The sequence below is a fragment of the Paramormyrops kingsleyae genome, chromosome 7, assembly GCF_048594095.1.
Source record: "Paramormyrops kingsleyae isolate MSU_618 chromosome 7, PKINGS_0.4, whole genome shotgun sequence".
Taxonomy (NCBI): Eukaryota; Metazoa; Chordata; class Actinopteri; order Osteoglossiformes; family Mormyridae; genus Paramormyrops; species Paramormyrops kingsleyae.
The window spans coordinates 24,312,674-24,328,049 of record NC_132803.1 but is presented as its reverse complement, the minus strand read 5'-3'; the positions used below and the strand labels follow the sequence as shown (position 1 = coordinate 24,328,049).

General features: G+C 44.8%; 1 protein-coding gene across 1 annotated transcript in view; it reads right to left on the bottom strand.

Moving 5' to 3' along the window:
- sardh (sarcosine dehydrogenase) overlaps positions 1–15,279 on the bottom strand; it is a 43,738-nt gene extending 28,459 nt beyond the window's left edge. Inside the window, exons 1-8 of the mRNA XM_023831877.2 lie at positions 15,009–15,279; positions 11,753–12,087; positions 10,629–10,807; positions 10,100–10,279; positions 8,896–9,019; positions 8,176–8,276; positions 6,596–6,700; positions 2,601–2,730 (exon numbers count right to left, since the gene is read on the bottom strand). Of these exons, the coding sequence (XP_023687645.1) occupies positions 2,601–2,730; positions 6,596–6,700; positions 8,176–8,276; positions 8,896–9,019; positions 10,100–10,279; positions 10,629–10,807; positions 11,753–12,074 (1,141 nt within the window). The 5' untranslated portion in view covers positions 12,075–12,087; positions 15,009–15,279. The remainder of the gene's footprint in view (positions 1–2,600; positions 2,731–6,595; positions 6,701–8,175; positions 8,277–8,895; positions 9,020–10,099; positions 10,280–10,628; positions 10,808–11,752; positions 12,088–15,008) is intronic.
- Between the last annotated feature and the right edge of the window lie 97 nt (positions 15,280–15,376).

Below are 15,376 nucleotides of genomic sequence, written 5' to 3'. Positions count from 1 at the left end.
TGGCTAGCGGGCGGACGCTGAGCGTACCTTCATTCCTCGTGCGGGAAATTACCGGAACATCCTGTCTCAATACTATCGAGAGCATCCTTTAATCATCTGTCCTTAAGAGAAGCGCAGGAAAGAATTTCTCATGCTTCCTGACCAGCAGGCCGACAGCCTGGAGCTAAAGTCGAGCCCAAAGCCCTGCTTAGCCGGGGCTAATGTCCAGCCTAGGGCACTGTTCAGCTGGACCTACAGTATGGCTCCCTTACATTCATCTTACCTTTTTTAACTTCTTTACCTTATTTACCTTTGTGTAAATAAAAGTGTTTCATTTTGTACAGATGTCTCCACCATACTGTGCGTTTGACAAATAGAGACTTTGACATTTCAATTAGGTACCGGCAGGTAAGTGGATTGACTGGAGCAAAGTGTAAACACTGGCTCAAAGGCTTCAGGTTCAACTTATTTCTCTGTCTTGAAATGTCACATTTAAATAATTTTAAACATCCCGTGCCTTCTTACTATTTCTTAAAAAAAAAACAAAAAAAAAAACGTTTTATTTATCCATCGAAATGCAAGGATTTTTCAGCTAAGCTATTGCTCAATTTCATCCTCAATTTTCTCAGAGAAGCCTACAAAAACCGCACTGAAACAGGGCTTGAAAAAGCAACGTTTTTCAGAGGATTCAATTGCAGGGGATTCCACAATCAATGGCAGAAATGAAAGCGAGGTTCCCGCTCATCAGGTCAAGGGGCATCCCAGAAACTGTTTAAGATGATGAATTGATTTTAGTGCCTGTATTTGGTATCAAAGTGAAACATTCTGACTTATTAAATCTTACTTCCCAGTACCTAGTTCAATGGACCTTGTTCAAGGACCACACTGGTCCTTCTCCATCTAGATCTAGAGTGTAGCCCAATTCTACATGCACTTGGGATGCAGAAAAAAACCCAACAAACCGAAGACTCAGATCCATGATAGAGGGACAGTAACCTCAGTATAAAGTACAATTTTCAGTTAGGAGGAGGAAGCACCTAATTGGTCCATCTAATTACCAAACAGTATTTTATTTAGATTTGGTCTACCATATACCTTCACAACTTTCTGATGTGCTGCCTGTGGCTCTCAACCATCAACCTTAGTTGCGAAAACAGCATATCTACAAATACAGATATAAAAATCAACGACAAAAACTGTTAAACAAAGGGTTTCTGATTAGACTGAAGTCACTGATGATCTTTGACATTTTAATGCTAGAGAACCTTAGAATCTGCAGACACCATCAATAAATGCAGCCCAGGGGAGTCAGGAGGAATACACAGAAAACAAAGCGATGCAAGCCTAATCGCCCCGCAGCCGTCCTTAGCGAAGAGGCATTTGTGCGCATGGGGTAAATTAATCCTCACGGGGAACAGTACGCAAAAGGGCATCATCATTCATTCCCTAAACACCTTATTCTTCAGGACATAGCAACACATGACTGAGAACACCTGAAATCCCAAACTCCAATTTGTCCTCTTTAGGATGGTGTTCCTTTGATTTTACGAAGTTCTTTGAGTTAATGAATCATGCAAGTGTAGCACCATAGCGTCTTTTCACTGTTTAAATGGGCCTATTGCTTCCTTCCAAATGCAAGCCATTATTCTGATTTATATTGTTGAAGCACATCTAAAAACACCATTTCTAAACAATAACAGACTGTGTACAAGTAACGACAGCAGTCTAATACTAGTCATAATGGTATCTAGCTCTGTAAACTCTGCCAGGGTGGTTTTCTTTGCTCTGTGATACTGTTCACGATTTTATGCACTGCATGACAAAGGCTGTTAGAGACTCCATTGCTCCCAAGTTTCCAGCAAAGCATGAAGAGCTATAGGGGCTGACCTGGTCATTTACAGTTGTTATCTGGATAATGTATTAAAGGAAGGAAAAGGGATTGTAATGCTCCTCTCTGGAAAACTGAATTTATTTATGTCGCCTGCTTGATTTTCCAGTAACGGCCCTTAATTTACACACACTTCATGTCTTCTGGTTACCTGAGAGAGACCTCAATCCTCAGGAGTAACATATTCCTTCCATCCATCCATCCTTCCATCCATCCAGTTGCTTAGAATCATCATGGAGATCCGACCACCAGAACTACATGATTCACTACGACAGTGAACAAAACACCCCTATGAAATCCAAGGTCCTTATTCTAAATATTCAGGCAGAGAAGTGATGCACATTTTCACAGTGTACGTGTCACATGACGCTCCAGTCCTGTACACATCCGCCGTAAACCGTACCTGCCACTCAGAGGCGAGGCTCGAGAGGATGGGGCCCTAACCAAAGTTCACCCCAAGCTGCCAGAAGTCCCAGAGTCCTTGTCCAGTTTTGGGCTTCTCCAATCATTCAGGGTCTCAGCCCCATCTCTAGCGCCCCCCTACCCTCACTGTCACCTCCCTTTATCTCACACTATGTGTCACCAAATTTATTAGGGACCAAGGACAAGTTCACATGGGCAGCTCGCATCCACACATCACAGAGGCTCCGGAATCCATGCCAGCTTCCAGATCGTTCTTTCTGAACACGACATAGCAGCACACAGCCTGGGCAGCCCTAAACAGTACAGGTACCTGGTCCACATACGGTGGACTTGATGCCGGTCCGTTCCAGCACTGGAATGCGGTTGACGGCTCCCTCGATGTGCTGCATGAAGACGTCCCAGTCCAGGTCAAACAGACTGAAAGCAAACTTGTCCGAAACCTGTAAAAGCCAAAGCAACCCCAATCACATAGTTTTATCATCAACAAAAATACATGTGGTGTGTATAGCAGTCATCAGATCTATAAGCCTTCCACCTTCCACTGCACATTTTCCCCAAAATCCAGCAACTTTGGGGAACTGTCAACCAGTATTTACTTATTTATTATGATCTTTGCGATCGGAAGGTTGCAGGTTCAAATCCTGTGACGAGGAGTGATTTCACCGTTTTTGCCCTTGAGTGAGGCCCTTAACCCCAAATGCTCCAGCGACTGGGTGACCATGAGGTTCAGGTAAGCCAACGAGATACTGTACATGTGCTGCCTGGCCTATGGGAGGAATGCTGATTGCAAAAAAATCTCCAAAAATTGCTAATGTGGTTTTTAGGTATCCAGTGCTGGGGGTTTAAAAATAGAAAGCTGTGGAGACAGCAGGTATTTGTGACCTTCTCTTTAGAAACACATCAGTAGATCGTTAACTGTCATGCTTAGAAAACAGAGCGAATTATTATACTCCCTTATTTTGCTCTGTCAGGGTTTTCTCCAGTATCACATCAGATTAAAACTATTATTATTTCACTTGTGTAAAGGATCTTACACAAACAACCAGAATGCAATACGACTTTAGTTTCAATCTACAATCTTCTTGGACTGAGGAGGATGATTCAAATGAGAACTGGAAATGTTCTCTTGATTACTTCACACAGGCTACAGGTTCCAGCAGGACCAAATGGTGTACCTCTTTGCGGAGGGAACCTGAAGCTATGGCTAAAATCCAGGACCTGCACCACAGTTAAATTTAACGTACACTGCTGGGAACGTACACTGCCAGGAACGTACACTGCCGGGAACGTACACTGCCGGGAACGTACACTGCCGGGAACGTACACTGCCGGGAACGGACACTGCCGGGAACATACACTGCCGGGAACATACACTGCCGGGAACGGACACTGCCGGGAACGGACACTGCCGGGAAGTACGCACTGACAGTGTGAACAGTGTTCCTGTGGCACTTTCTGATTACTGTGACCTCTTGGGCAGAAATGGGAGAGAGATTATGGGGAAAAAAACCCATTACTCCCTACCGCCTCTCCCAGGATCTGTCAGGTGCTGCACAAACTCCCACTGCCACTCCAGACACTCCCAGGCCCTGACACGCCCCTCCACTCCCAATGTAAGATTGCCATTTCGTTCTGCCGATCTTTCCGCTGGGCAGGTCTTCCTTGGCTAACGGCAGGAGGCACAGCTGCGGTGGTATAATGACTGGGTGAGAGTGAAGGACCAACGATTCCAAAAGCCAAATGGAGAAATGCCACACAGATTCTCAGAAGAGCTACCAGCGGGTGCGAAATTCTCAGTGTACCACATGGCAGGCGCGGGGTAAAACATACGATGACCCTGAGGAAAGCAGACATTGGCTGGGGTTCGAGAATTCCTCATAAAAAGAGAGAGAGCTTTTTTGAGCTAATTAAGCTTTGCGGACCGCAGGATGCCAAATGAGATGAAATTATTCCGTTGCCGTCCTTAGGTTGTGTGAAATATTTAGCTAATTATTTGTCTTTGGCAATGAGGATCAATTAAACTGTCAACCACATCTGACTGAATTACCATTAATGCAAGAAATGTTGAATTATTATTCGGTATGATTAGGCAGAATGAAGATTTGGGCAGCTGAGGAGTCCAGTGAAGCCACAGTGAGGGCTACAAGGAGCACAGTGTAAAAGCATTTAGTACCAAGCAGTAAGATATGTCATAGCCAGAAACAAACAAGTTACCAAAAATACTGAGTTACACATATTATACATCTAATAATTTACATAATACTCACATAAAAAAGACACTGGATTCTTAGCAACAGAAAGGCAGTTTTAGAGAACAGCCTATAGAAAACTCCATCCATCCATTCATCTTCTAAACCCACTTGTCCTATGCAGGGTCGCTGAGGTCCGGAGCCTGTGCTGGAGGCTGCATAACCCAGGTGGGGCAGCCGGCCCATCGCTAAGATGCTTCCATAGCACGTATTTCAGATCCTTTCAGAGTCCTCACATAGATATACAAGCAGCCCACAAACACCAGTTGGACAGCTTTACTGACCAAGTGCCACGCAACAGAAATTAAACAGAATGTCATAGATTTCGGAAAATCCGACGCAGGCTGTTAAAGTTCCTTTCGACCATGCTGGTCGAGTCACTACATGGCATTTATACACGTGAAAGCACTTTCGGTGGCTGACTTTAGATTTGCTACGCTGGCTTCTATCGCCACATTTACCTGCATTTCCATGTGCATCGTGCAGCTGAAATTAGATGCCACCTGAAGCATTTCCAACAGTCACATAAGTCTCTTGTTCACTCTAGTGTTTACCCCCCAACCTGACACCCCCCCCCCCACATTGAAAACAGAAGCATAACTACATAACTAAAGCTTCAATACATCACATACGACAATGATGGGTCACTGGTTTAAATCTCTGTGGTTCTTTGTTCATGAGTGGTTTACAGATCCATTCTTACACTAGTCTTGTGATGTCAGTTTTCTCTGGTTCCTTTTGAATCACCGATATACAATACGAATATTAATCATTGATAAAGAATATAATATTGTCTTGCCATATAACTTTTCAAGGCAGAGCTGATGTATTGCATTACCCCCTTTGGATCAACACTGTATCCGATCATCATCAGTCTACTTCCTGTTCATGTTGGGTTTTGAGTTTCTGTTGAATACTGGGATTATGTATATTTTTTTGCATGTGTTGCAGCTGTAAGTGATTTAGGCACAAAACACCAAACCACTCCTGTAGCAGTACACAAAGTTAGTCAGGCAAATATTTTAAGAAACCTCCGTGAGATGCAGGATCAAATAACAGGGCCTGATAATATTTTCAGATATACTACCTTCACCAATGCAGTGCACTTTCATCTTTGCCATTAAAACTATCATCCTGGATGTGGACACAACCCAGTTCCGGAGATCGACAGGACACTGCTGACAGAAGCTTGCACACTCAACGGGATGTGCATCATGCCAGAGTTTTACTGCCATTCAACGGCTCAGAACATTAATTTAAATATGCATAACAGATTGTGTTGCATAATAGATAATGCTATTCTTTTAGCCTAATTGTTATCTAACAATTCCATATCAAAATACACAGATCTGCGTTTCCATTCTGCTAACATTCCTTGGCAGTGCAAAGGCCATGAACTCCTGTGTAGCAGAAGATTTTACCTGGCGCTGTGAGTCTTACAGCTTTAGAAAGCTTTCTTATAAATAAAACCCCCATTTTAGTGTTACTGGCATTTTGTATTGCTCGTTAAAGACTCTTTTCACTGATTTATCAATGCAGTTAAATGCAGTCAGGTGCAGAAAACTTTACCTATTTCATGTATTTTAGCTCCTTAATCCAGCCGTAGCTCAATATACCAAAAAATTACAGAACCTATAGAAATATCTGAGTACTCTTTGCTTCAGCAGGCAAATGAAGGGTTTTTGAATAAAGCCTTGTAGTCATTCTGAGTGCTGGGACTGGGTCACCTTTGTTCCCTTGAATAAGACATACTTCACCTCAACAGCTTTGGTAAAATATCCAGCTACTTAAAACAGGCTAAATCTAAGACATTTTGTGTAAAAGCCACAGCCAGGCAACTAACAATGTAAAAATAAATTCCAGAGCGTCTTCCCTCCAATACCATGTTGAGAACCAACACGACAAAATCACTTCCTTCATCTCTGCAGCCTGCAAGCTTTATTATATAATTTGACTTGCAGCCCTATTACCAAACACAAAAGCAAGCACACCCTGACAAATAAGACAGATGGAAACCATCACATATCTCGCATATATGTAGCTGTAGACATCTTACCTCATCCCAAAAAATAGGGTTCTGCTCGTAGCCGCCCACTGACAAGGCATCACCTTGGAGACGCAGGTAGACAGATGCATCATGGTCCCGCACATTGGGCATGTTCTGATGAAGAGACGACACGGACACCTTGTGATCCTCTCTGCAGCAGGCAGCCTACAGGGCTACTACACAGGCGGCCATAGGACCCACCGGAAACGACCTCGCCACCTTGGCATGTTTCGCTGTGATTTTAAGCCGCAGCCACATTTTAAAGCTGATGAGATGTGGAAGCTTTTGGGGCTGCGATATTGAGGGACATGGCCTCCGGGAAAAAAGGTCATTTGCCGCATTAAGATGGTAAAAAACAGCTTAACGAACCCGAGGAGCATCCAGGGCCAAGACTTCTCAGCCTCTTTTTCATTACTTATACAACCAGAACGCACTAAGTAAGCCTTTCTTCTGTGCCCCTCATATATCAGGGTTCGAGACGGGGGCCTGATGGGAAGGGAAGCCCCTGTATTTCTCAATCTGAAGGACCAGCCTGCCTTTTGACCCGGTGGGTTGCGTAATCCGGTGATCCATCTGCTCTAAAAACAGCTCTGCACCGCAATAGCTTTTGCCCCAGCGCAGCAGCGCCCAGCCTCCTGACACCATGGGTTGAAGGCTGTGACACTTGACCGCGCTCAAGGCTTTTGAGAGGCTTGGCTGAATCTCACCTTGGTTAATACAGACATACTCCCACGCTAGCTCAGTCCCATTGCAAGTGTAACATCAGTGACCTCTGCTGTTCACTTGTGGTACTACATATATACATTCTGCTGCAAAGAACACACAGCCTTTTTAAGACATGGGACAGATTTACGCAATTAATGACAAATTTCAGGCTGCATTATAAAAGACAATCTAGCTCCTTAAACAAATAGTTGTTTGTCTCTTAAGTCTTTGATTCCCAGGCACTGCGTGGGCCATTTCGCAAGGAGCAGCTAGTGACGGTTTCTCTGTCATATTCAGGCAAGTGCTGTGTGTCAGGGATTTCTTAACCTTCAAATGTACAGAAATAACAGGTAAATACATTTATAAAACAATCAACTAACCTATTCCTACATTTCAGACAGTCACCAGGTTACGAATGAGATCCGTTCCCTAAGTCTGTCTAAGTAAAATTTGTAGGAAATCAGAAAAACAATAGTTATGCACTGTATTATTGTACAGTAATAGAAGTAATTATACACAGTACTGTATGTCAAGCCGACGAACCAGAAGCCATGCAATGTTTTCATGAGCGTCACAAAGCAGTGGATGCCTTCGTTACTGCGAACTATTGTACTTAACCTGAATTTTTTATATAACAGGCTTTACGGCAGAGTCCATTCATTAGTACAGGGCAAGCATAAGTGGGACTGTCTGGACTGTGCCCCACGTTACCACGTCTAAAATTGTCATCAGTTAAGTTACACTGATAACTTCATCTTCCTTTAATATTAGTCTAGACACTGAGACCACAGTCATTCAGAATCACTCACAGGGATCAAAGTGGGTCTTTTTGACGTACGAGGTAGGTGTCACCATCGGGGAAGAGCACGGACAGGCCGCCTTACCTGGATGCCATCGATCCTCTCTGTCACCACGTAGGCATGGTGCATGGCGATGAGCGGCACGCTGACCCCCGCCATCCGGCCCAGCTTCTCCGCCCACACGCCTTCAGACGCAGGGGAACAGTTGGTGGGACAGGAGCAGCGTGTTCCCAAACACTGCAGATATCTGCCTCTCAATCTACCACACAACCACATAGACAGACAGCCATACTCTCACCTACCAATATAACCTGTCATGCTGAGCTATAATATACAAGTGCTTATCTAAGATACATCACTGTTACATTAGTTCACTCATATGCAGTACTGTGCAAAAGTCGGCAAACTAAATGTTTCAAGCTATTTTTCCAGCTAGTACGTATATGTCATTCCAGTTCTCGAACCTCAGCGGCACCTCAGCCATTGCATACATTTGATGAATTTCACACCTAGTTTTACACCAACATAAAGATAATTTAAACAATTTTCTTTAGCAGCCTAAGACTTTTGGATAGTACTGCACCAATCCACTCGGCACTAACTGGGACCAATTATTTCATCCTTTTTGACAAAATGATCACACGACCAGCACTGTTCCAGATGTGTACAGGAGAGCACACCCATTCAGTTTCAGACCAAAAACAACAAACCTGCAGCGTATAAAGCAAACGGCTGTCCTTCTCTTCTGTGCTATGCCCCCCCCCCCACCCCCATACAGACACAATGTGGGGTAGGCAGCCTCACCTGCGCAGTTGACGACGCAGGGCGTCTCGATAGTCCCGTGTGGGGTCACCACCGCCCGCACCCTGTGCACGCCCAGGTCATCCAGCTGCACTTGGATCCCCGTCACCGGGCAGTTCTCGATAACCTGAGGATTCGTCAGAGACACCGGCATGGCGGGCTGGAGGGTAACGGCCGTTGACCACTGCAGATACTCACTCTTGAGTGAGCCAATATCCACCAGGGTTTCTGATTCTACATGGAACCATCAAGGCTGAAACTCTTACGCGTATAAATTCTAAGACCTGCAGTATTTACCAACTTCATTACAATGCTGCTTAACAGCAGGATCTGCTGGTATCTCTTCTGGTGTGACCCCATGCATTGTTCACCCCCCCAGCACACAGTATGCCTATTACTTGTGTGTTGAGGAGGGAGGGGGTCCATGCTGTCTTGTTATTTCCATGCCCGCTAACGTAGGGCAGAGTCACTGGGGTATTTCATTCCTATTTAAAACATCTACCTCCACAGCGGCTTCAAATCAGCTCTGCCCAAAGACGGACGGTGCACACAGGGCACAAAGTCGATTCTTCCACAGTTTCAGTTGAACTGACCTTGTGCCCCAATAAAACAACAATAATAATAATAAATAACTAAATCAAACAATGAAGCATTCTGTGGAGCAGCCAGCAGACTCTGACCTTGGACAAGTACCCCTACTGCTAGCCTTATGGCCAAGTGACAGGCTACTATACAGGACAATATAATATATGACTTAATAACAATAAAAAGGACGACAAATAAAGGTACACCAATTAAATTAGCACCTGTAATACAAGCTTGTATAACACCATTTGGGTAAAACTGCCTTAAATTAACAGCTGTTTACTTAAGGGTACTTATTAAGAGCAGATTGAGAGATTATTACTAAAGCAATTTGTGTACGAGACATGCTCAGCAACCCGAAGCTGAGAGCATGAGTCTGCTTGCAAAATGCAAAACACCATAAACTGATATTTGATTAATCAGCAGACGCGTTTGTCTAAAGTGACATAAATGAGGATCAGAGAGCAGGATCAGACAGTGCCTGAAGCAGTTAGGGTTAAGGCCCTTGTTCAGGGAGCTGAAGGTAATGTCACTCTGCCAGCCATAGGGCTTGAACTAGCAACCTACTGGTTCACCGACGTAGAGGCCTAACCCACAGAGCCACAGCGCCCACATGGTTTACCGTGGCCCCGCGTGCAGTGGCAGCTCTGGCCAGGGTGGAGCAGGTGCCAGCAGGGTCCATGGTCCCATCTTTAGGTACATAGAGAGTGCCGTACAGGTCCTCAATGTTCATCAGGGGGTAGAGGTCCTTGGTTTCGGCGGGGGACAGGACGTACGACTCGATCCCATACACCTTCCCCAGCTGCAGGGAACAAACGGCACCCATTAGCACAGAGCAAATACGACGAACGCAAACTATGGTGACAAGATAAAGACCTTGAGCTAGTTCAGCTTTTACAAACTGCTTTAGAACTGAAAGGCTCCTGTCCTTGTAGTTCAGGGTTATCTGGCCACCCCACACGAACGGGATCAAATGTTCCTGACAACATGAGCTCAGATGAATATGAAAGATCTGCCTTGACCCCTAACTTCAAGAGAATGACACAGCTGCCCCACCCCACCCTAACCCCGAACCGTTAATGAAGAAACAGCATCTCAAAAAAAAGCATCTTTCAAATCAGCTGCTGAAAGAGCCCCAGCCGCATCCCCACCGACATCAGGCGCTTGTACTCGTCCAGCCGTTGCTTGTTGGAGGCGATGAAAAGGCCCCCGTTCTGGATCCAGCCTGTATGCAAGCCCGTCTCCTGCTCCAGGTCACTGCTCACCACCTGCCGGGTGTGGGCCAGCAGCTCCACCTCCACGTCACTGGGCCTCAGCTGCCACAGCAGGCCTGGGGAGGCCGAAGACGGGCCGGTCAATGGCACCCCCACTTACTGACCAGCTAAACACAGGCAAAGAGCGCAAGCACGGTGAAGCCACGAGCAACCCGAAATGACACTGACCTACACTAGTCACTAAGGGCCTTCCCACCGCAGGGACCTTTTTCAGGAACCGAGAATTTCTGTCGCATCCCCACCACAGGAATTCGGCCCGACTGCAGCTGCTTGGAGGTAGTTACTGAACCCTTTTAGTGGGTGGGGCTAATAGCGATAAACTTTGCTGATTGGTTGACCACAAATACTGACACCAGCTTGGGAGTCACACAGAAGTGAGGGGAAAAGAGAGAGAAGCAGTGGAGCAAAAATTGAGCAGATGGACTTATTTTTGTATCTCAGTTACATTCAATGTATTAATGAATAATTTTTTTTGCTTGTATCTCCACATTTCTGCATTTGATCAATAACCAACATACTTCTGACTAATGTCGCTGATGTCGGCGGTGAAACTTGCCAGGACTTTAGTGGAATTACATGACATCATTGTTTTTGTTCTGCTGGCCATATTTAATGATGAATTTTAAACATTTTGTGGGCTGTATAAGTAAAATGTGTTTTGTCCTGTATTTTGGACTGCAAGATCTATCCCCCAATAACTAACAAAACGGCTTGTTCATCCTCCATTATTTGGGGGTGGTGGTGTAGTTTAGCATTAAATTATGTATGAAGTTTAACCTACGAGTTTTTTGCATCTCCCATGCTTATTTAAAGATCCCAGTTCCAGTTGTGCAGTGGGAACATGCAAGTGGCCAGGAACTACAAAAGTCGAGACAGCCCAGGAACTCGGACCCAGTACTTAGGTTCCTGAACTTCGGTAAAGGCCTATACACAGAGAACAGGATCCAGACTCAGAGAAACACAATGAATGGCACAGACTGATTCGGATGCCCTGGCAGTACCAGCTGTGTGCCAGGTGGTCCCCGCCGTCAGCCTGTCCCTTTCCAGCAGGACGGCATTCTTCATGCCCATCTTAGCGAGGTGGTACAGGGTCTGGCAGCCCAGACTGCCTCCGCCAATAACCACAACGTCCGCAGATCTGGGCAGTGGCTTGCTGGGGCCGCTGGGACCCCCCTCCTGCTTCAGCGTCGTCCCGTAGGGGACGCTCTTCAGTGAGGTGTGCTCTGGGGCACTGCTGTACCAGCGAAACGCCACAGGGCGGAGAAACGCTGGGCCCGGCCGGCGCGCCGCTGCCCACAGCACGGCCGCTCCCACGAAGGACATGGTCACCGGCTGCCTGGAACACAACAGACCTGCAGTCAGCTTGTCCACCATCGAGGATCCAACCACCTTGACCTTAAGCAGCTACTCGACTGTTTCTTACATAGAATATACACCATAAGAAGCTGGAAATTATGCAGCCTACTTTCTACAGCTACATTTATTCAAGTGATATTATATTCTGATGCACTTGAAACCAGTAAGAAAAAAAGAAAGTTAGATTAATTGTCGATAAGGAACATTGCTGAAAAGCACACACCAGCCTATCACATCCCAGAAAATGAATGTAATTCCAACCAATCCTATGGTAGCCTTTTAAAAATGGGCATCAAAGACAGTATAAAGTTGACTGAGTCAGCGGCCCGCCACATGCTACTATTTTGGTAACATCATGTTCTCCTGCAGAGGAAACTTCAAGTGCCTGTGAAAAAAGCAACAGCTCAGCAGCCACATCTTTTTAAGAAGGAGATATTGTGGATAAAACAAAAATAAAGTTGGTGATGTGGGGGGGGGGGGGGTTATTTCATGGTCCTGGTCCTGTGTAAGCTGAAAATACTCCGAACTTATTTTACCACCTGAAGCACTGCCATCCAGCAGAACATACCAAAGGCAAGCGCTTACAGTCACAGACACCTGCAGTGAGGGTAAGGGGTTTAAAGCTCCCCATGGACTGATATATTTGTCCTGATAAATAGATAAAGAAATAAACTTTACCTTGCAGCTCAGTGCGTCTCACTATTTTTAATATTTATAAAAATTGCAATTTCAAAATAGGCTTGCTCCCACCTTAGGCAGTTCTGTTTTTTTTTTTTCTCTACAAACCACACCATTTTCTAGTGTTGCGTTTATTTTATATGATTTATGCATCTATCCATTTTCCAAACTGCTTATCCTTCTGGGTCGCGGGGGGTCCAGAGCCTATCCCAGAAGAGGCAGGGAATAACCCAGGATGGGGGGCCAGCCCATCGCAGGGCACACTCACACACACGTGCACGCCTATGGGCAATTTAGCAGCTCCAATTAGCCTCAGTATGTCTTTGGGCTGTGGGGGGAAACCGGAGTACTCGGAGGAAACCGCACGACAACATGGGGAGAACATGCAAACTCCACACACATGTAACCCAGGTCGAGACTCGAACCCTGCTCCCAGAGGTGTGAGGCAACACCTCTGCACCACCATGCCATTTTTTATTTACTAAAATTAGATTTCAGTATGCAGTCCATTCAATTCGTCGCCTTTTTAATGCTGTGAGTCTTTGGCTGATCCTAATGGAATTTTAAACAAAAATATAGCCTGGAAGTACAAAAAGAATGACTCAAATTATATCGTGATAATTATCGACATCGACTTATAAAAAAAAAAACACTTTTTAGCATAGTGTTTTGTTCAAAGCGACGTGCAAGTGAGGCAAACAGCACATTACATACACACGTGCTGTTGAGGAGTCGACTAGGCATGTTATCCCGATAAAATATTTTGCCATATCGCCTAGCCGACGATGTGTTCTATATAAGTCAAATGCAGAGGATGGGTAAACAACCATTCAAAGCATTAAAAGTCAAAATGGAACTTATGAAAGAGCCAGCCATTACATTTCCAGTCCTCTCGCTGTTTTGTATGCAACTCGTAGACTCACACGCGCTTCCGACCAGGGGCGTGGTCACGTGGCACGCCCTTGCGTATCAGCCAATTGGAAAGCACGAGCCCATCCAACACCCACAGCCACCGACAGGTACGGGGCACGAGGCAGTCTCAGCATTTACGGCCAATTTGCTGAAAACGTCTGAAATTCGTGTCAGAATAAACATTATCTCGTTATGCTGTGATAGCAGTGTGAAATTTGTCTGATAATACAAAATAAACAGTAAGATAAGCGTGTGTTTTTTTTATTGCAAAAAGCACCAATGTGATACTATGGTCGTTTATGGACACAGCAGGAACATATTAAAACAAAAATATTAAATGCATGAAGTACAAAATAAACCCGACGTCTTGTGAAACACTCATCGACTGCACATCAGTTTCCCCAAATGGTACCGCCGAAAAGGAAACTCAAAATACGTTAACATGTTTTGACAAATTGAAAATTGAAAATATAACACAGCTCTACATCTATCAAAACACGCTTAACCTCTACGAAAAAAAAACAGCGCTACAATTTAACATTATAAGACCACGTGTCGACTTAACATTCATTGTAGACCGGTAACCGTCAACGCCAGTATCCCCAAACTAAGCATATTTTGTGGGTGCCACCAAAAACCGATCATTAGATTACACGCTGTCTTCGTATTTAATCATTAACTGTGCCTCCACTAACTTGCACGTCCATTAACTTGAGTCTATATGCCTGTCACGATATTTTAACCAAAACAGTTTTGCACTCAAAAAGGCATACGAAAAACATGCAAGAAATTGAAAAATAACTAAACAATGCCAATAACTGCTATATGGCACCTCAAAACTAATTCCGGCCAGCCAGGCGCTAATACTCGGATAACAAACATGTCGTTTTTCGTCACACGTCAGCCATGTCCTTCTTAAGTAGAAATACTCACAAACTGTTCTTAAAGGATCCGCGCCCTTAAAATCGTAAGAGAAATAAAAGAGACCTAACGTAATAAGAATGAAAACAACGAGAACTTGGCTGGGTGCAGCGATCTGAGCGTGCCTCCATAAACAGACGGAGCGGAGTGGATGAAATTTAATCTGCTGTGTGCATATGCTTATATGCATGTGAAAAATAAAGTACAAATGGTGCAATTCTCCGAGAATAAGCGGCATGTTGTAGTTTGCGGTGACCAAGATAAAGTAGAGTACATCCACGCTACTTTACAGTCTTAAGTGATTCCCTCTAACTTTCGGAAGCAGGTTGATCGATACTTTGTTTTTGTCGTGCCACTTGTGTTTAAAGGTAATTCAAACCCGAAACTTACTGTGACGGCGGAGGTCCTGTTTCTGTAGGCTATATATACAGCGCAAAGCAGTTGAGCGAAGCTGATGTTCTTCGTGGTTAGAGACTTTTCCTGTTTCGTGTCCAACTGCGTGCGGGGAGGAACTTACGGCAGATGGCTACACGCCAGTCTGTCAACACACAGGTACTTTGTTCACTCTAATTATCCAAAAATCAAACAAACCCGTTCTTCTCTCCACAAAACATGTATTACTGCCAGTCTCCGCGAAACCTTAACAAATGACGCGCGTCTCAGTACCAATCATCAAAAAAAAAAAAAATTCAACCTGTAGAGCTCATGTGAATGTCTTTGAGAACATCTACCCAGCTGAATATATTAGAAACAGGTCG